At 37.6% G+C, this 22,863-nt stretch overlaps 1 protein-coding gene across 10 annotated transcripts in view; it reads left to right on the top strand.

The window, feature by feature from the left end:
• ZHX1 (zinc fingers and homeoboxes 1) overlaps positions 1–22,863 on the top strand; it is a 42,653-nt gene that overhangs the window by 16,168 nt on the left and 3,622 nt on the right. The window contains exons 1-4 of one of the 10 annotated variants that reach the window (XR_011645681.1): positions 285–685; positions 1,345–1,504; positions 7,083–7,195; positions 17,580–20,419. Coding sequence is in view for 8 of the 10 variants with exons in the window: in XM_058275989.2 (XP_058131972.1) it covers positions 17,801–20,416 (2,616 nt within the window). In the remaining 2 variants the exon portion in view is untranslated. Of the gene's footprint in view, positions 1–284; positions 750–1,344; positions 1,505–7,082; positions 7,200–17,579; positions 20,420–20,812; positions 20,882–22,863 lie in introns of those variants that run through there. The other 9 variants (XM_058275989.2, XM_058275983.2, XM_058275982.2 and 6 more) reach the window with 9 other exon arrangements.

The following is a 22,863-nucleotide window of genomic DNA, read 5'->3' as shown; positions in this document are numbered from 1 at the left end:
ACAGTGGGCGGGGCTTCCTCGGGGCGGGGCTTGGGCATTACCCGGAGATGGAACTTACGGTGACAAGGGGTGTTTCAGTGAAGAAGCACAAACCTACCCCTCACGATCCCCGGGTGGCACTGGGCGGGCGGAGCGTCCGGGGGCAGGGATACAACTGACAGAAGGCCGAGCTGCCTAGGGGTGACCAGGGAGAAGACCAAGTTTCAGTTGACAGCGGGAGGAGCTCTCGCCGACAAGGGGCGGGGCCATTCCCAGACAGCGGGGAAGGCGCGGCTTCTGCTGACAGAGGGCGGGGCGGCCTCTCGCCCGCCCCGCGCCAATCCCGGGGGTTGCGGTCGAACCCCTGGGGAGCAGCAGAGGCGGGGAGTGGAAAGCCGCGCGCGGAGCGGGGTGGGGGCGCGCGGAGGGCGCGCGAGCGGGAGGGCCCGCCTCGGCCGGCTCTCTCCCCTTTCCCTTTCCCGTCTTCGGACGGCCGCTGGGGCGCGCGCCTCGCCTCGCACCCCCACCCCGGCCCCCGCACGCTCTCGAGGGACCCGCCGAGCCGCCGACGCCCGTCTGCGGGCCCTCGGAGCGGTTCCGGGTGTAGGGTTCACAGGTCAGAGTTGACTCCCTGAAAAGTGCAGCCCGTTTGAAATGCAAGATGGCGGCGGCGGTGGGGCGCTGAGAGGCGCGGCGGCCCCTGCAGGTAGCGGCGCGAGCCGGCTCGGGGCTGCGGGAAGGACCCGGGAACGCGGGGCGCGGCCGGCCGGGTAGGCGGGCGTCGGGGGCCGGACGCGGGAGGGCGGCTGCTGGGCAGACACCCGGTGGGGCAGAGCCTGCTCGTGGTGGCGGGGCGGGCCCGGCTCCGGGCTTCCGAGGGGAGGGACCGGGCCTGTCACCGGGCTGCAGGATGGCCGTGGACAGACCCCCGGCTTCCTTCGAGCCCTCCGGGGTCTGCGGCGATGGAAGGAGCAGGAGGTGGGCTCAGGAAGGAACACCTCAGCCTCCTGGATGCGGGAAGAACGAGCAGTGCAGACTGGGTCTCCCTGAGGGAGGACGCTGCAGGGATGAAGGAGCCCAGCGACGTCGGGGGCCCGGGGAGGTCAGGCGCCCTGGCCTCCGGGGCCGTGCGGCCGCCCCCGGGAGACGCCGGCTCGCTGAGAGTGTGGAGAGATTCCTGCTGGAGCCGAGCGCGCAGGCGTTGGGGTCGGAGCCCCGGGAGACGCTTCTGGGGAAGGCTGCGCCTCCCCTTCTGGGGGAGCCTCCGAGCTGAGTCCTTGAGAACGGTGTTACGGTTTTGAGGAAGCCTTGGGACTTGAGGAGAAGTTAAGTCAAGAGCTTGGACCTGTTCTTCGTCCGTTTCAGAAGGGAGTCGGGGGGCGCTGACCCAGGGAAATACCCCAAACTTGAGGGCCTTGCGGGGACGGAAGGGCTGGGAAGGAGCTGCCAGAGGAGTGGGGTCTAATGGCAGGAGAGAAGAGCCTTGCGGACGCCCTTTCCCGCTGTATTTACGCCGGAGTTCCAGGTAAAGGGACTTGAAACTCTGTGTCAATATGTCTCCTCGCCCCCCGCTCCCGTGGGTAGCGGTAAGAAAAGAACAAAACCCTGGAGAAGAAGGTTCGGTTTGATATCCTTAGGTTAGCGAAGGAGCAAGCCTCTGAGAAGGTTCCAGGGAGGCGCTCAGGGTGGAGGAATTAGGAAGGAGGACAGGCGATGGACAGAGGAGGGATGTCGGATGTAGGGGAGAGCAGGGATTCCGCAGCCCCTTTCTTATCTTCTCACCCCAGCTCTAAAGGAAAAGATGAGAAGAGGTCACCTTTGAGGGACGAAATGTAATGGAAAGGGTTAATTGATAGAGATCTGTAATATGATTAGGATTAGGATTTCACGTAACTTAAAAAGAGGCAAGCAATTCTCTTGGAGGTTAAGAGGACAGCAAATAAGGGGAAACCACAGGACTGGGAAATGGAGTGGTTCATGGTTAGGGAGGCAGAAGCAGCTTCCCCCAAGAATAGTGACTATTTGTTGTCTAGAGATGTGTGTGTAGAAACCTGAGAGCAACTTTAGATTTTTTGGTATTGGTAGTTGCCTCTTAGTCTTTTATCCAAAAGCTTTAAATATGGTGCTGCACGTATTATCTTTGTTTTTGAAAAATTATCCTGAGAAAGCCTTTGTTTTTATGCCACTATTAAAGATGTACAGAAACCGGTTCTAACAGTGATGTTGGCCATAGTGTACTTGAAGATATTTTAATTTCTTAAGTAGCAATTCTGACTTGTGATTTTAAGCAAAAGAAATGTTGAGTCTGCCAAAGACAATAATGCAGAAACAGGAGGTAAGAGAAAAAGGGCTTTCATGGTTTGTTTGTTTTAGTTTTTCTCTTCTTACTCTAAACATTTTAGGGCTAAGCAGACTAATTTTACACAAAACAAACTGTAAACTCTTGGGTCCTTTCAATATAATGATAGTGTTTTCTTTTTCCATGTATCTTTTTGTGGAACTACCTCTTCAAGTGATTTCTTAACCATCATGATTAAAATGAGAAGAAAAACAAAGAATAAAGAAAGACTTGGGTAACTGATGGTAGTTATGATTCATGCCAATTTCTTTAACCAGTCTAGTATTTTTGAAGGAGCATTAACTGCTTCTATGAAAATGTTTTTTAAAATGCATTTCAAGTATAAACTAGTTTAGAGGTGCTCATTTGGAACCTTATTGTACATGTGTGCTGTCCTTTGGTTTTTCCAAAGTGCACGTAGCTCTAGTTTTATATTCAATTCTGAACTGATTAGGCAGGCTGAACCAGAGTGGTGTTCATGCCAGATGGTTTGAAAATATGCTAAGGCTGAAAACATAAATGTGCCTGTGCTGGTTAATGCTCATTAGTAGACTGCTATCCCTTATAGCTGAGATTATTATTTCACTGGATTTGGAGGGTAGTTCATGAATGATGTAGCAATTATTTCACCTTTTAATGATACTTTTATTGTAAATTTTTTTCAATAAATGTAAATACATGTTTACAGTTATTTTATTAATGAACTTAATAACATAGATAAGATGGTTCATTGTGAAGATTTTCTCCCTTTTGTATTATATTTCATATTAAGAGTGACAGGTGATGTTTTAATGTATCATATGTTCTTTCTTATAATGTTACTTGAGCACAGAAGTGTGATATTTGAGAATTAGTTTGCTGTAAATTGTGGCTTAAATGAATGTGTACTTAGAATTTCTAAAATGATCAAAATGTATCTCAGGAAATAGCCTTTTATGTTGAGCCATTGTAGATTTGGATTTAAAGACTCTATTTACTTGAATACTAACAATGTTGAAAGTTCCTAAATTAGTTTTAAAACTAGTATCATATCCAGCAAATGGAAACATAAATTACGGAGACATTTGGAATTATCTAATGCACTGTTTTTGTTAATAGCCAGTGTAGCTTTGTAAGTTTAAATTTTTTCATACTTAAAAATCCTTGTAAAAAAGAAGAAAATAAGAAAAGAAAAAAAGGAAACGAAAAATCCTTGCAAACTGTCCTTTGTAGTTTCAGAAGTAATTTAAATTGCATTTCTGCAGAAAAAATAGGCTTTGAATACTAGCCAGTGCTTCCATAATACTGATATATTTTACTGTATCCCAGTTGCTCTATTTGTAGTCATGAGTAACCGGATTTGCATGACAGAAACTGCTGGTTTAGATTACTAATCAGGATATGCATATTAGCTTACATTTTGGAGGTCTGTATTTTATACAGTTTATTTTTTAAGTAAACATTCTATGTAAATTTTTTGTACTTGCCAGTTTTTTTGGTCTTAAACAATACGTAATCTTAGCATTTTATATTATCAGTATTTTCATAGTGTTTTTAAGTGGCATAAAGATGCTTGTATATTTTTGGTCTAAACACATATGAACATATATTTTGGAAAAGAAATATATAAGCAATTTGAGAGTGAAGTTTTTTCAAGAGAGTAAAATTGAACAAAAATCATTTTTTCAAATATAGAATGTAAAACAATTCTGTTTGTAGTTCTAAATTATCAATGCTAATCTAACAAAAGTAAAATATTATAGTGGCAAGCATGTTATGATACATCATCTTTTTTTTTTTTTGAGGGCTAGGGGTTGAACCTGGGACTTCTTAAGTATGAAGCTGGTGCTTGACCCCTGAGCCACATCGGCTCCTCTATGTTGACTATTTTGTTTGTTTGCTTCTTGTTTGTTTTTGTTTTTAATAGGCACCAGGAACCAAATCCCAGATCTCCCATGTGGGAAGCAGGTGCTTGACTGCTTGAGCCACATCCACTCCCCCATATTCATCATTTTAAATAAAATACCTCTGTCTTTAAATTTTGGTAACATCATAATTCCCATATGATTTCTCACTCTCTTTTGTTCCCTTAATCTTTCTTTCCCATTTTTGGTTGTCGTGAATAATGAAAGGAAATGGGAAGGTTCTGATATTTCTGAGCACTTTACCCATAATTATAATTTCATCCATCCTAAATCTATTCTCTTTTACCTTCCAATATTGTCAAAGACAAGTTTGTTAATATACTGAACATGGACTACACTTGGAAGTGGAGGGGATGGTGAGAAAACAATTTCACCTTATTAGTCTAAGATTATTTTTACCAGTGGTTTTTAGGTCTGTGAAACACCCCTAAAATGTCTTCAGTAATGATTCATCTTGAAGAGATTGTTTGGGGTAGTGGTGGGAAGGTTAAATTCTGATTGATTAATGGACTATAGGGCACAGATAGACTGAGATACTTGTCAAGGTCACATAACTAATAAGTGACAGGCATTCTGGTTCCAGAACCCAAGTTTTTGATCTTTATTTACAATCCATCTTTTCTACCACACAATTTGTTCTATTTTAATATGCCATGGTTGAGGTGACTTCTTTAATTTTTGAAAATCACTCTAATCCTAAGTTTTAAAAAATACTTTGAATTAGAAAGAAATGTTCAAAATTAATCCCAGTGTCAGGAACTGAAATATAATCATACAAGTATAATTTTTTTTAAAATTCAAAAGTATTGACAAGCTCATTTATTGCTTCTCTATATGCCTTGTGCTTTTGCATGTCTTGGCAGCTCTTCTCAAGAGACTCTTGTTCAGTAAAACATCTTGCAATTACTATATGACTTAAGAATGGATTCAAATACGGATCAATTAATACAATATTAATAATTTATTTTGAAAAATAACCTTCCCTCTTTGGCAGCTGTGCAAATCCTGTAGATGGATGGCTAAGGGGTGGCCAAACATGGAGATACCAGGAAATGAAATTGTAGAATCCTAGGCTGCAGAGACAACAAGATGCTCCACTGAGCCAACCAGAAAAATGCTCTTTTGCTTTTCATAAAAGTAGTATAATTATTTAGACCAAACTTTAATTAATCTAGAAGGTTGTTTTTGTTTTGTTTTTTTCCAGAGGACTGGTATATATACATCATTTCTTAACTTGAGGGCTCTTCATAAACTTATATGTAATAATAGCAGGAATCAAAGGATAAGGTATTTTGGGGAAATTATATTCATCTACTATGGTTTACAGAGTTTCAATTCTTAAACCAAACAACAGCAACAACAAAGAACTTTCTAACACTTTAAAACTGCTATTTACTGTTATTCTAATAAGAGAAGCAATTACAATTTTTATTAAATTTTCCTGATTGGTTTAACCGCTTTGGGTAATATAGCACAATATTTTGGGGGCATGAATCTAAATTAGCAGAGAATTATTTTCAGTTTATTTGATTGTACACTACCATTGCTTCTCAATGCATTAATTGTAAAGCCATGTGGTAGTAGCTTTCTAACAAAAACTAAACAAACATCAGTCATTCTATTAGATATCACATGTTTAGGGGTAGAGTACTACTAGTTTATTTAAGTTATTATTGGCTTCTGTAACCAGCATTAATAATCTTATTTTTGTTTGTTTGCTTTTTTTAATAATCTCCTGTACTACAATTAATACATAGGAAGTTAGGGTACAAATATCAGTAGGTTTATATGTACACATATAAACATATGAACCTATTCTCAAATCTTAGTTTAACTAAGTTTCTTTTGTGTCCTTTGTATCCTAATTTTAAAGAATTCCTAATTTCTAAATCTGGATCTTCGCATTATGTTCTGCATCTATTACATTTTGAAAATTTTTATTGAAAATAGTAAAATTGTTCTTGGTTGTTTTGTAAAATATAAATAAAAATTTTTAAAGTGTAGTTTTAAATTTTGTGTTTATTATGAATATTGGGTTTGACATTTTAGGTGCCTCTTTTAAAATTTCTGTGAGGAAGTTATTTTTTTTTCAAAATTATATTTATTTTTAAAAAGACAAGGCATAGATGTGGAGAAATTGGAACCCTCATATATTGCTGGTAGAAATGTAAAATGGTACAACTTCTGTGAAAAAGTTTGGTGGTTGCTTAAAAAGTTAAATGTAGGATTACCACTTGACCCAGTGATTCCAATCCTAGTTTATATACCCAAAAGAATTGAAAATAGGGACTCAAACCGATACTTGTATGCCAGAGTTCATAAAGACATTGTTCAAAATTGCCAAAAGATGGAAAGAACCCAGGGGTCCATCTGCAGATGAATGGATAAATAACATATGGTATATCCATACAATGGAATATTATTCAGCCATAAAAAGGAATGAAGTTCTGACACATGCTCCAATATAGATGAACCTTGAAATAAGCCAGACACAAAAGGACAGATACTCTATGATTCCACTAACTTGAAATATTGAAAATAAGCAAATTCATAGGGACAGAAAGTAGGCCAGAGGTTACCAGGGGCCAGGAAAAGTGGGGAGTTATTGCTTAATGGGTACAGAGTTTCTGTTTGGGATGATGAAAAGTTGTCTTATGGATGGTGCTGATTGTTGCACAACATTGTAAGTGTAATTTACACTGAATTTTGAACACTTAGAAATGGTTAAAATGGCAAATTTTTTAATATATAAAACCATAACAGTTTTTTTTAAATGAAGGGGAAAAAAGCCAAGGCATAAAGTTTTTCTAACTAAGACTGAATTGTATCTAGAATAACAAAGTGTCATACTTTTTCTCTAGGAGAAGGCAGATAGCTACTTTGGACCTGTTGGTAATGATGGCCTGAGCTAACCACCTACTAATTTGAAGGGACACCCTTCTGCTTCAAAGGACAGAATGCAGAGGAAGATATGGCAAGTATGTTTCGATAGGGTTGTTTTGATAGGGTAAAATTCAGGTAGGGAATGGGTTGACTTTGGGTCCTATGATACCTACTCTATTTGGCTTAAGTTTTAAAAACTACTTTAAAAACTGGGATTGTTGGCTGTTTTAAAATCAAAGGTGTAAAAATAAAAAGTAAAAAATAGAGGGTAGATGTGGTTCAAGTGGTTGAGCTCCCACCTCCCACATGGGAGGTCCCTGTTCAGTTCCCAGTGCCCCCTGAAAACAAACAAACAAATAAAAATGAACAACAAGCAAAACAAATGAAAAAAACAACTCAAGGAAGTCGATTGGTTCAGTGGTTGACTGCTGTCTTCCCATGTACAAGGTCCTGGGTTCAATCCCAGTCCTTGATATCTAAAAAAAAAAAAATGGAAAAAATAAATAAAAACAAAAAAGAAACAAAATACATGAAATCGAAGTAAACAGTATCACATTTCATAACAAATTTTATGTGTTAAATTGATAATTGATTTTTCGATTAATATTTGCTGAGATCTGTTGCATGCCAGGCGCTGTGGTAATAGTGGTAAATAAGACAAGCGAATGTGATGAGGACAGGGATTTGTGGTGTGGGGAAATTGATATAGAAATTCTTTCGCCCATATTGAGAAAAATACTTTCCAACTGAAAAGGAAAATTCTTGAAAATATATTTTCAGTATATAGTCTATTAATAAAAGTTAATTATAATTATAAAAAGTAGAATATTAATAATCAAATACTTTGATTTAGGTTAACCATACCAATATTTAAATATTTGAATATATTTGTATACAATAATTTATATTGTAATTTTTAAAATATTTATCTGATTAATTAGCTTTTTTTTTTAAAGATTTATTTTATTTGTTTCTCTCCCCTTCTCCCCCACCCCATTGTCTGTTCTCTGTGTCCATTTGCTACATGTTCTTTTTGTCCGCTCCCGTTGTTGTCAGCGGCACGGGAATCTGTGTTTCTTTTTGTTGCGTCATCTTGATGCATCAACTCTCTGTGTGTGCGGCGCCATTCCTGGGCAGTCTGAACTTTCTTTTGCGCTGGACGACTCTCCTTACAGGGCACACTCCTTGCGCGTGGGGCTCCCCTATGCGGGAGACACCCCTGCATGGTCAGGGCACTCCTTGCACGCATCAGCACTGCACGTGGGCCAGCTCCACACGGGTCAGGGAGGCCCGGGGTTTGAACCGTGGACCTCACATGTGGTAGATGGATGCCCTAACCACTGGGCCAAGTCCGCTTCCCTAGAAAACTATTAATAAGATGTTAAGGTTCTAGAGAGACACCTTTCAAAAAGACACTCCAGTCTTCAAATGTAGGATCATAGCTTGCCAGGAGAAATCTGCTCAGCTTGGATTCTTCTTTTTTTTTTCTTTCGATAAGTTCTATGTTTTTTTAAAAAATTTTTGTTTAAAAAATTTTTCTTTTTAAAAGATATTTAGATTACAAAAATGTTACATAAAAAATATAGGGGATTCCCATATGCCCCGCTCCCCATTCTGTCCACATTTACCCACATTAACAACATCCTTCATTAATTTGGTACATTCATTGATGGACACATTTTGGAGCATTGCCCTAAGCATGGATTATAGTTTACATTGTAGTTTATACTCTTTTCCACACAATTCTGTAGATTATGGCAAGATATATAATGGCCTGTATCTGTTGTTTCAAAGTCATTCAGGACAATTCCAAAGTCCCAAAAATGCCCCGTATTACTTCTGTTTTCCCTCTCCCTGACCTCAGAATCTCCAGTGGCACTGCCTCCACATCAATGATATAATTTCTTCCATTGCTAGAATCAAAATAAGTCTATAGTAGAATACCAGTAAGTCCATTTTAGTCCATAGTTCATTCCACAATCCTGAGGATTCTGGGATGACAATGCCCACTCCACTTTAAATTGAGAGGGGGCTTCAGTCCCATACGGCCAATGGATGGGATTCTCCTGCTTGCAGTTATAGATTCTCTCAGTTCCTTGATATGATGGTTGTCAATCATCACCTCCTTGTTAACTGTCCTGAGTGAGTCCAACGAACTGGAGAGTAGGTGTTATAACTCTGTTGAGGCTCAAGGCCCAGCTGGCACTTGGACAGCCAAAGATTCAAGTCTCTTGGACATATACCTACCAAGTCCAGCACCAACTATAGGTTCAAATCTAAGGGACATAAGAGCCCTGTGTAGGGAAACCACAGCTGAGTCTAATTCTGTCACACTGGGGAACTCTTTATTGTCATTAAGGTCTGCTTTCCTCAGTGGAAGAAAACAGGGAGGATAGTTTCTAAACCTTTAAGCTTTAATTAGCATTAGCAGAGGGATCTGAAATTAGATTATCTTTGACCACAGTTTCTTAGATGCTTTCACTTTTATCACATTCACTCTGGTTTATTTTTAATACTTGATTTTTTTTTTTATTGACTTGAGACCATTTTGGCAATTTTCTTGAGATTTATCTCTCAGGTAATGATCTAGGTTACCAGTAATTTTTAAAAACATTTGTTGTGGATACAAATTTTGATTGCAAATGCCTCATTTAATTTTTTTAAAGAATCTGATAATTGTTTGTAAATACTTTTTATATTTTAACTTTGAAAAATGCCTTAAGTGTTAAAAGACCAAAATTTTTTTTTAATTGAAAGAAAAACACTATCTTCTTAGACCCTCTGTTTTAATTTGTGACCCCTTTATTCTTTGCTCCTACTATTATTTCAGGTATTCTGTGATGTTTGTGAATTTGTAACTTTTAGTTTGAGTACAATATGTAGAAATAAGTATTTTCAGCTGGGTAAACAGGACTCTTGACTCAGAGAGGGAGAAGTGAAACTAAATAGAATACAGAGTCCTAAGAATTCTCAATATGCATATAAACTTAGATTCTAGAGGATTTTCAGTATGTATAATTTTGCTACTCTAAGAATGGTTTTATTTTATTCATTCTAAATTAGAAATAACGTGATCCCTAAAAACCGGAGCATCTTCTAAGTGTTCTTATTTGAATTAGCATTGGTATTTAAAAAAACAAGATTTGTTTTTATTCACATAACATCTTAGCAAAATAACATGCTTTTGTGGCTAACTAGGCCAACATACTGTTATCTGTTAATCATTTAATTTGAAGTATAAGAGAGCCAAAAAAGTCGCGGCTTGGAAATTTGGTGTAATTATGACTCTGCTCAACTATAACATTTTCAGAATTTAAAAAAATGTTAAAACTAGGCATGGAATTTGAAATAATCTACTAACATTTTATAGCTTATTATATTGAAAACTTGTTTTTATAGTCACTTTTAAAAATGTAGTTAACCACCATTAAAGAACAGTTTTCCTATAAAACAGAGAAATAATGATTCTGAGTTCAAATTTACTTGTTTTGTTTTTTTTAAAATTTATTTCTCTTCTTTCTCCCCCCCCCCCCCAGTTGTCTGCTCTCTATATCCATTTGCTCTGTGTTCTTCTGTGTCCACTTGTACTCTTGTCAGTGGCACTGGGAATCTGTGTCTCTTTTTGTTGCATCATCTTGCTGCATTGGTTCTCCATGTGTGTGTCGCCACTCCTGGGCAGGCTGTACTTTTTTCACGTGGGGCAGCTCTCCTTACAAGGCACACTCCTTGCACGTCCCCCTACATGGGGGACACCCCAGTGTGGCACAGCACTCCTTGTGTGCATCAGCACTGCGCGTGAGCCAGCTCATCACACGGATCAGGAGGCCTTGGGTTTGAACCCTGGACCTCCCATGTGGTAGGTGGATGCTCTGTCCGTTGAGTCAAATCCGCTTCCCCATTTGTTATTTTTATAAGTACTATTCTCTTTTCTGCTGAATTAAACTGCAGGAAAAATTCCTTTAATGTTTTTATCTCCCTTGTAAGTAGGCCACAAATTTGGATGTATACTATTCATACATAGAACTGATTTATTACAACAGAATTGTAGAAACTTGAAAAATATTTTTGAATATTCACTGCTATATTTTAATAAACAGAATGTTTTAGATTTAAAAATGATTTAATATTCTAATGATTAAGTTAATTTTATTACCAGGAAGTTTGCTATTGAAAGCAATCTTTAAAACAAGTACAGTTTTCTTTATAACTTCTGTAAATGACTGTGTAGTTAAATGAAATAAGATGCATGTTATAATACACAGTACAGATATGCTTTAAAGTTTTATTTTTTAGCAGTTGTTATTGGGGTTCTGTTAGGCCTTGTGTTAAGCCCTTGAAATATAGTGCGGAGCTAAACAGACTTTCTTTCTGACCAAGTAAGAAGAGCTCCTATTAGAGAAAAACTGCCCCACATTTTTAGACTGTAATAAAATAAATTTTGCTTTCATGAAATGCTTCTCTACAGAAGAACTTTGTCATAATTACCCTGATGAGTTTAGAATTATAAATTGATTGAGGAGCCTCATACCCTCAAGAAGAGGAATGTGTATGCAATTAAATCCATGGAAATTGGCTTGGCTTAGATCTACACCTGGACCTTATTGGTGCTTTCAAGGGCTTTTAGAACCAGTCCTACTTCTCAATGCACGGAATAGCAGTTTCAGAGAATGTATGGGATTATACCTGAATGCTCTATCAAAGGATTCCAACTCCCCCTGGAAAAACCTTTGTGTAGTACATATTTTTGCCTTAAAGAATATAAAGGAAATTTTGTTTCCAATTTAAGACAAATGACCATGGAAATATTTTAGTCTATTTACAATTTTAAGACCTTAAAACTATTATTTGTTATATTTTATAAGGCAGTGTTGCATTATCAAAGAGAACTTGTAAATACAATTATAAAAATTTTACCTATAATCTCATGTGAAAACTTCCCATGAATGTATATTTTCCCATATAGTATGCAACTTTTGTTCTGATTTTTAAAAATTTAACTGTACATGGGTAAATATTTTTCCATATTCCTTATTCTTTTTGATTATCATTTTATTGGCAATGTAACAATTGATTTGATCATGTATTTTCTTAACGTATTTCTCTATTAAAGGTTAACTGTGAATACAGTTTTCAAAAGTAATTTTATTTTTAGTACTGGATGCATTTTAAAGCATACCTTTTTCTTTTATTGGCAGTCTTAGGTTTAATTGTGTTTTAATTGCAAAGCCATTTAGTTATTCTGTTGAGCAACTAACCTCTAACCCCTTTTTAGAAATAAAAAGTGCAAGGTCCCTCAAATTGATTTTGAGCCCTATTTTTAGTTGACATTGAGATAGAGGATGAGATGTTGTCAGGTAGTAGTATTTTCTACAAGGCAATTTCCCTGTCCCAGCCCATTGTATTTTAATGATGAAAGATGATGCATTGAAACTATACCAGGGAAATTCTTATTCTGTATTTTTATTTCTTTTGCTTTTCAATTCAATTTGTCACCTGATTAAGTTGTTTAAAAAAAAAAGAAAGGTAGGTGTATGTGTGAGAGATACTAAATAAAGAGTATTTCTTCCTCCTCCCCAAAAGAATTTTTCATAGGATGGAAAATACCATCAATTAAGCACGTACTGTGTGTTGAAATTGGTGAAACATTTTTATTTCATCACCCTCTGAAGTAGATACCACTAATCCTACTTATTCCTACTTCCTCCAGGGAAACTTTGTCTTCTTTCCTGGAAGCCTCCTCAATGTGTTTGTATGGTTCCTGATCCTTCCTCACTTGTTGCGCTGGTCAGAGTTGCTCTAAGTAATTGTTTACTGCCTGTTTTCCTTGCTAGATTGCTAGTACCTGACAAACCAGAGACCATCTGTACTGGTCACTGCTGTATCCCTAGTGCCTACCACAGTGCTGGCACATGGTTGACATTCAAAAAATAGTTGTTGAATGAACATGTTGAGTTGAAAAATCTTGGTATTATATAAGAGAAAACTGAGTTGGAAATTAAGAAATGTTTCTTAACTATAAAGTGACAGGAGTGACTCCAAAACCTGTGATTTTACCCTATACCACAGTACCTCTATAAATTCATTCCTCCTGTCCTGGTTGCTTCTTTCATAAAAATGAGTCATTTGTACTAAGGCCTGTGTTTTAAAATTATGACTTTAATAAGAACTCTGAGGATGCCTTTGTTTGCTCTTTGCTCTGTCTTTAGGTTATGCATATTATAGCAGAATTGAACCAATAGACCAAATCTTGGGGCTCTTTGGGAGTTCTCTGTCCCCCTGTAGAACTATGTTAAATAATATACTGACTCTGTTTGTTTTTGTTTTTTTTTAGAGAAGTCATAGAGATCCTGACAGTAGGTTGTGGTGAGCAAAGAATTTTAGGAGTAAAGAGGAAAAAGTTTTCTCAGGTCTAGGTGGTTGGGTATAGAATGTGACCAAAAGTTGAGGCAATCTAAATAAGATAATCAGCTTTTTAGTCTTTTTATTTCAGTGATTTCTTTTGCATTGCTGAAGTAAGACTTTAAAAAACATTTTTTAAAAATTGTGGTAATGTATATAAAACATAAAATTTGCCATTTTAACTATTTTAAGTGTATAATTCAATGGCATTAGTTATGTTTACAATGCTAAGCTACCATCACCACAGTCCATTACTAAACTTTCTTTTATCACTCCAAACAAACTGTACCCGTTATACAATACTCGTTTCCCTTTCTCCCAACTTTTTTTTTCATTTAAAGTTTTGTATTTATTTATTTATTTTCCCCCTTTTCCCTCCTCCTGCCTTGCTGTTTTTGCTATCTGTGTTGTCTTCTCTTCTCATTTTCTCTCCCCTAGGATGCACCAGGATTGGATCCTGGAGACCTCTGATGTGGAGAGAGGTTCCCTGTCAATTGTGCCACCTCAGTTCCTGGTTTCTGCTGACTTCCCCTTGATTCTCCCCTTGTCTATGTTTTGCTGTGTCGTCATCTTGCTGGGTGACTCACTTGTGCGGGGCACTGCCTCACCATGCGGGCACTCGCATGGGCACTCACATGGGCACTCATGCAGGCACTGGTTCACCATGCAGACATACTTTCTCTTCTTTTTCACCAGGAGGCCCCAGAGATCAAGCTCAGGTCTTTCCATATGGTAGGCAGCAGCTCTATCACTTGAGCCACATCTACTTCCCATCTCTTCACTTTTTAAAAACCCTCTCTTTTAAGTAGTTTGTTTAAATTTAATTATATTTTCACCAATGTGTTCAAAAGAAAAAGCATAACTTTGGGTATATATCACTAGATTATAATGTATGACTATTTTGTACTTTTCATGACTTTAGCAAAAAATATTTAAGTTTTGAAAATTTGTATCTGCTTAGTTGATCATTCTGAGTTAGTGAGCTAGTAGGAAGTAATAAATAGAATATATAAAAAGAAATAAAAATAATTTGATAGCGTGTTCCTATTTTTTTGCTTAAGGTAAAAAAAAAAAGTTGAACTCTGAGAGCTAAAGAGCCAATATAATAAAGATATCTTGCCTCCTTAGATTTCTCTTCTGTATTATCTTTTATTACTGCTTGCTGCTCTAGTCTCCCTCTGATACCCCAGCCCTGCCTTTCTACAGTGAAACATACTGAAAGGACACATTAAATTCACTCTAGATTAGTTTTCAAATATCATGGCTCAGCAGTGGCAAACTGAGAAGGATATTTGACGAAAACGATACATTGTTGACAGTGTTTACATTTTTCAGGCAAAGAGGCCATGGGATAAAATCAGTAGTTGAGTCTATGCAGTGCCAGCCAGACAGCTACTTTAGTACCTGTTTTTGCCCTGGGATTCTCATAGAATTTTGTTTGAAAAAGGGGTGCCTTCTGCTAAAAACAAAAAGTTTGAAAACCACTACTTTAGGAAAGGTAGTTAAGGGGAAAAAACCCTCTATTTTTTACTTTTAGCTATTAGTATATCCTGATTAAATATAGTTTCTCTCAGATTCCAGGAAAGTAACAGTCACAAAATAGCCTACTTCCCTGCCTTTCAGCAATTTCTCTCTCTGTCCAGAATGTGGGTGCTGCTTGCTTATTTCTTACTCTTCCACTTATTTCAAGCTATTTTGGGGATTCACTGTTTCTAATGACAAATAGTGATCAAACAGCTAGGGTGACACTTGTAAAAATAATAGTGGCCACTCTATTGAATTGATTAGGAGACAGCATAGCTTACTTAATAACATTTAGTTAGGAAATTGTTTTAAATTTCAGTGATTTCTTCATAATCTCTTAGAAATTAAAGGAGTTTTATAAAAAAATGAACGACACATTTGAAAGTAGATATTTGGACTACTGATACCACTTTTTTTTGGGGGGGGGCACAAATCCCTCGGGGCTGGGGATTGAACCTGGGACCTCGGATGTGGGAAGCCAGTGCTCAACCACTGAGCCACATTGGCTTCCCTGAGTTGGTTTTTTTGTTTGTTTTGCTTGTTTGTTTTTGTTTATCTGTTTGCTTTTTCAGGTGGCATGGGGAACCGAACCCAGGACCTCCCATGTGGGAGGTGGGGGCTCAACCACTTGAGCCACATCCACTACTGATACCACTTTTATTACCAAGCTTATGTTCCTAATTTTATAATGTGCAAAATCAGGAAGCAAGGGATATTTAGTCCAAATTTCTGTCTGCAACTTGAATCCATCAATGAACATGTAGCCTGTATTCAAATAATTCCAGTGAGAAGGAATTTACTGCCTCCAAAAGCAGGGTATTTTTTCTTTGAATAGCTCTATTTCCTAAAAATGTTTCTCCCTTTACTGAGTCAGTGCCTCTCCTCATAGTCTTGGTTTTGCTTTATAATCTTCATTATCATATATACATGGTACACTGAAGTAAACTTTTTTTATCCTCAGTTCATATAGGACTGGGACCATGCTAATAAATGAAAATAAATTCTAATTTGTGGTGGAGAACAGAGAGACCACTTGTATTAGTACTTGCTTGACCAAACTACTGAGCATAGTTACCTGACTGAGTTGACACATGAGCCTAACCATCATACCACTCTACTCATTTTCATTTGGTTTAGGCTTCAGAAGCCTGAAAACTTTAACTGATCTAGCATCAAGTTTTTATTTCAAATATTTTGGAGTGAAAATTTATTAAAATGTACTTGTATGGTTATAGTTAATATATTTCAGCTACTGTGCTCTATGTTGATGCCGGCAGGGCATAATGTGTTTTGTTAGGACTCTTTTCCTATTCACTTTAGTTCATTTTTAGAAACATTGAGTGAGTACCTACTGCCAGCCTTCTTATTTCCAAAGGGATACAAAAATAATGGCAACAAAATAGCGCAATGGGGTGCCACTTTAGGTTGACGATCTAAAGATCCCTTATTTCATTCAGAGTCTTAGTAGCTTTATTATACATCAGTAAAGCTGTTACCAACAACAACAACAAAAAGAATGCAACACAATACCTGTAGTAAGGAGATCTCTGGTATGGATGGGAGGGGATGGAGCACAGAAATGTAATATTACTCTGCTATATTATGGTAAGTGCTAGAATAGAAAATAAATAAGGAAGGGATGGGGCCAAATTAAAGAAAAAATGTTATCTATAGGGTGGGCAGAGAGTTCAAGTACCTAGACAATAGAAGCCTGATATAGCATATAAGAAATTGCTTGAGTAGGAGTATGAAGATGTGTTGAGTGTCCTTGGAACAGTAATCATTTCTGGTGTGCCTAAAGCATAAGGATGTAGGAATAAGAAGAGGGATGGCAGGAGATGAGGCAGGAAAGTGAGGTTGGGACCAGGTTGTGAAAGGAATTGTATGTGCCTTAGAGAGTTTGGACTGTATTCTTTCAGCATTGGGGACCCATCAAAAACTTAAGTCAGGAGTATGATATGATTAGATATGATTAATAAATTTTGGTACTATTATATGGAGTATGATTAGGAATAATGTTTCTGAAATTTTGACCATTCTATTTCACCTTTGCTATTTTTGCCCTACTTACGTATGCTTTTAGACTGATGAGACAGACCAGTAGGAAGAAAATTGCATACTTGATGGATTGAATTTCTTATATACTTAATGACCTTAGTGTTTTAGTCTCTATGATGGCTTTTTATAGTTTTTAAAGTTCCTCCCTTGTTATCAGCTTGTCATTTCACAACAATCTGCTTGCCAAGAGCAGGTTCTCTACCTCTACCCCACCCTCATTGCCTTCTAATATATAGCTGCCTTCTAATATATAGCTAGCTAAAAAATCCAAAAAAACAAGCCTAGGAGCTGACCCCTGTGTATAGTACATGACCTTCAGTGAATCAGCTTAAAGACATCTATTTTGATTCTTAGAAGATATTTTTTTCTGATTCTTAACATATTCTAGATCTATATAACTGGGCTAACAAGTTAGTTATAGTGAACTGTAACTAATTTGTTTAAAAGAACATGGTCACTCACTTAAAAACATTTTTAAATTTATTTTCATGTAGGTGGTTGGAGTTTTGCTTCATAAATTTCAGCAGTTCTGCAGTATTTTATCTGTCAACATTAAGCTCTTTACTTGATTGCACCATGAAAAAGCTGCTAATAAGACTTGTTGAGCACAAACATGAACTTGAAGAACCAAAAGCCGTTGTTTTCAAATGAAGAATACTGAACAGTTTTAAGTGTCAATGCTTTTTAATCACCACTGAGATTTCCCCACATCAGAATGGCAAGCAGGCGAAAATCAACCACACCTTGCATGGTCCTCACCAGTGAACAGGATCCAGACCTTGAGTTGATATCAGATTTGGATGAAGGTCCTCCTATACTTACACCTGTAGAAAACACTAGAGCAGAGAGTATCTCAAGTGATGAAGAAGTTCATGAATCTGTGGATTCTGACAATCAGCAAAATAAAAAAGTTGAAGGTGGCTATGAATGTAAATATTGTACTTTTCAAACTCCAGATCTAAATATGTTTACTTTTCACGTGGATTCAGAACATCCCAATGTAGTGCTAAATTCATCCTACGTTTGTGTCGAATGCAATTTTCTTACCAAAAGGTATGATGCACTTTCTGAGCATAATCTGAAATATCACCCAGGAGAAGAGAATTTTAAGTTGACTATGGTGAAACGTAATAACCAGACAATCTTTGAGCAAACAATAAATGATCTGACTTTTGATGGTAGTTTTGTTAAGGAGGAGAATTCAGAGCAAGCAGAATCTACAGAAGTGTCTTCTTCAGGAATATCTATCAGTAAAACTCCTATCATGAAGATGATGAAAAATAAAGTGGAGAACAAACGGATTACAGTTCACCATAACTCAGTTGAAGATGTTCCTGAAGAGAAAGAGAATGAAATAAAACCAGACTGTGAAGAAATTTTAGAAAATCCAAGTTCTTCAACTTCTGAAGCTAATACAAGTACTTCCATTGTGAATAGAATACATCCACATACTGCTAGCACAGTAGTGACCCCGGCAGCAGTTCTTCCTGGATTAGCACAGGTGATAACTGCTGTATCAGCTCAGCAGAATTCTAATTTGATTTCCAAAGTCTTAATTCCTGTTAATAGCATTCCTACCTACAATACTGCGTTGGATAACAACCCGCTTTTGCTTAACACCTACAATAAATTCCCTTATCCAACATTGTCAGAAATTACAGTTCTTTCTGCTCAAGCAAAATATACAGAGGAGCAGATCAAGATATGGTTTTCAGCCCAACGTCTAAAACATGGTGTTAGTTGGACTCCTGAGGAGGTAGAGGAGGCAAGAAGGAAACAGTTCAATGGAACAGTCCATACTGTACCTCAGACCATAACAGTTATTCCTACGCACATTTCCACAGCAAGTAATGGTTTACCATCCATTTTACAGACATGCCAAATAGTTGGTCAGCCAGGTCTGGTTCTTACACAAGTAGCTGGAACAAATACCTTGCCAGTAACAGCACCTATAGCCTTGACAGTGGCTGGGGTTCCAAATCAAACAAATGTACAGAAAAGTCAGGTACCGACTACTCAGCCTGTTGCCGAAACAAAGCCAGCAGCAGCAGTTCCAACTTCTCAACTTGTCAAACATGAAATCTCATTGGCAAACCCTGATTCATTTGGCATTCGGGCAAAAAAGACTAAAGAGCAACTGGCAGAATTAAAAGTTAGCTACCTTAAAAATCAGTTTCCCCATGATTCAGAAATTATCAGACTTATGAAAATAACAGGCCTAACCAAAGGAGAGATTAAAAAATGGTTTAGTGACACAAGGTACAATCAAAGAAATTCAAAAAGTAATCAGTGCTTACATCTCAACAATGATTCCTCTACCACTATTATTATAGACTCCAGTGATGAAACCACGGAATCTCCTACTGTTGTTACTTCACAGCATAAACAATCCTGGAATCCTTTTCCAGACTTTACTCCACAGAAGTTTAAAGAAAAGACTGCAGAGCAGCTTCATGCTCTTCAGGCAAGTTTTCTCAACAGCTCTGTACTAACAGATGAAGAATTAAATAGGTTAAGAGTACAAACCAAACTTACCAGACGAGAAATTGATACTTGGTTTACAGAGAAGAAAAAATCAAAAGCTTTAAAGGAAGAGAAAATGGAAATAGATGAAAATAATGCAGGTAGCTCCAAAGAGGAAGCTGGAGAAACTTCTCCCGGAGATGAATCTGGTCTACCAAAATCAGCTAGTACAGGCAAGATATGTAAAAAATCACCTGAGCAGTTGCACATGCTTAAAAGTGCATTTGTTCGAACACAGTGGCCATCACCAGAAGAGTATGACAAGTTGGCTGAAGAAAGTGGACTTAATAGAACAGACATAGTTAGTTGGTTTGGGGATACCCGTTATGCTTGGAAAAATGGAAACTTAAAATGGTACTACTACTATCAAAGCGCCAATTCGAGTAGTATGAATGGTCTGTCTTTTAGGAAAAGGGGAAGAGGGAGACCCAAAGGAAGGGGAAGAGGAAGACCACGTGGGCGGCCTAAAGGAAGCAAAAGAATTAACAACTGGGACAGGGTGCCATCACTCATAAAATTTAAAACTGGAACTGCAATACTTAAGGATTATTACCTGAAGCACAAATTTCTTAATGAACAAGACCTTGATGAACTTGTTAACAGATCACATATGGGCTATGAGCAGGTCAGGGAGTGGTTTGCAGAAAGACAGCGAAGATCAGAGTTAGGTATAGAATTATTTGAGGAAAATGAGGAGGAGGATGAAATTATTGATGATCAGGAAGAGGATGAAGAAGAAACAGATGATAGTGACACTTGGGAACCCCCACGACATGTGAAGCGGAAACTCTCTAAATCAGATGATTGAAATGTAAGTTTTTAATCTGAGTGGTATTTGTCAGCCATATGCATTTAGAAGAGGCATTGTGTATTAGTTATCCTCGCTTGCAATAGATTTTTCTAAAAATAGTTTTTCATTTTCTTAATAAGAGGACTAGGTATCACTAGTGTAGCCAACAAATATATGATTATCATATATAGTTTGCTTATGATTGTTTGTTATATAGAGTTTAATGTTTTATTTTTTATATGACATGTTTTGTTTTGGTTTTGGTGTTTTTTTTTTCACCTTATTCTAAAGGAATGTTACCCATTCTGTTAGAAGGGAGATTGGGATGGGAGATTCACAAACAAAAGCTAAAAATTACTAAAATGTATTTCCTGCAACCCTTCCTTCACTAAACTTTGTTTTTGCCTATTTAAGGAAAGAATTCAAAAATGAAAACTAAAAAGAACGGGAAAAGTATACCAAAGGAAAGACTTACCACAGGGGTGAGGATTTCTCAGTTTTAGGAAACTAGGTGAAAATGGGTATCTTTTTTTCTTTATTGTATTTCAGGTTTTACTAAACCCAAATGTAGGTTTCTCTGCCCTCACAATTTATTAGATTTAAAACAGAGTTTAAAATGTTTTGTGTATTAGAATTATTCAATATATTTTTCTATTAAAAACCAAAGGTCTATTCTAGACCTTTTATAAATTTATTTTTGCTTAGGTGGCATCTGGTTTTGAAAGCTGTGATTTAAGTTAATTTCTATCTTAGATATCAAATGATATAAATAACAGACTCAATATTAAATTAGTTCAACTGTCTAAACTATTTTTTCATTCTTTGATATAAAACAAACCTGCTGCAAGTAGAACCACTGTATTTGGTAGCAAATGAATCTGTAGTCATAAAAACTCAAATAAATATGCTTTTGAAGGGTCTTAGCATGTTCCGTAATTCTTAATTCTTTCATAGATTGGGTTAACTAAAATTTTGCTAGTTTTAAATCAGGTAACTGATTTAAAGTTAGGACCTTCAATTCTTAATGCTTCTGGAATTCAGTAGCATGCTTCTCTTTTTTCTGCTTTCTGTTTTGGAGCGTTCCAGGATAAAAGTACACTTTTTTCCCCTCAGATGTCACTTTTCATTCTGAGCCTTTCCAAGCAGTTTACAAATCATTATCAGCTAAAGAGGGGGAAAAATTACTCTTTGGGATAGGGCAGCTCTATTTCAATATATTCTTTTTTTTTTTAAGAAGTATTTTTATTTATTTCTCTTCCCTTCCCTTCCCCCCACCCCCCACTGCCCCAGTTGTCTGTTCTCTGTGTCCATTCGCTGTGTGTTCTTCTTCTGCATCCACTTCTATTTTTGTCAGCGGCACTGGGAATCTGTGTTTTTTGTTGTGTCATCTTGCTGCATCAGCTCTCCGTGTGTGTGGCCCCCACTTCTGGGCGGCTTTCCTTACAGAGTGCATTCCTTGCACGTGGGGCTCCCCTACGTGGGGGCATCCCTGCGTGGCACAGCATTCCTTGTGAGCATCAGTAGTGTGTGTGGGCCATCTCCACACGGGTCAAGGAGGCCGGTGGTTTGAATCACGGACCTCCCATGTGGTAGGCGGTTGCTCTAACCATTGAGCCAGTTCCGCAATATATTCTTATGCCTTGTTCACTCAGAATTTTAACTGATGAAATTTTTTTTCTATTTCTGAGAAAAGAACTTACTCAAAAAAAAATTAGCAGAATACCAAAGTCCACTGGTTATTGGCTCTGGTTTAATGCCGGTGAACTACATCGAACATTTTACAATCCAGTGGCATTCATTACATTCACAATGTTGGGCAACCATCACCACTGTCGATTTCCAAATGTTTTTCATCAATTCAAACAAAGACTCTGTATCCATTAAGCAATAACTCCCCATTTTCCCCTACCCCCCAGTCCCTGGAACCTCTAATCTACTTTCTCTTTATATAAATTTGCCTAGTCCTAGATATTTCATGTAAGTATAATGTGTCCTTTTGAGTCTTATTTCACTTAGCAAAATGTTTTCAAGGTTCATCCTATTGTAGCATGTGTCAGAAGGTCATTCCTTTTTATGGCTGAATAATAATCCATTGTATGGATATACTACATTTTGTTTATTCATTCATCTATCAATGGCACTTAAGTTGTTTCCTTTTGGCTATTGTGACTAATGCTGCTGTAAACATTGGTGTGCAAGTATCTGTTGGAGTCCCTGCTTTCTGTTCTTTTGTGTATATACTTGGGAGTGGAGTTGCTGGGTCATACGATAATTCCATGTTAAATTTTTTGGGAAACTGACAAAAGTACACTTTAAAAGAAAAACAGAGCATTTGTCATGAGACGTTTATGTGTCATCAGTAGTAACAATACCATTTTGCTATCAGAAATTAGTGTTCTAAAGCAGTGAGGAAAGAAATTAGGCATAGGCCCTTTAATTATTGTTTTACCTATGAGTATATTTAT

This window comes from Dasypus novemcinctus, chromosome 14 (genome assembly GCF_030445035.2).
Source record: "Dasypus novemcinctus isolate mDasNov1 chromosome 14, mDasNov1.1.hap2, whole genome shotgun sequence".
Lineage (NCBI taxonomy): Eukaryota > Metazoa > Chordata > Mammalia > Cingulata > Dasypodidae > Dasypus > Dasypus novemcinctus.
This window is presented reverse-complemented; position numbering and strand designations above follow the sequence as displayed.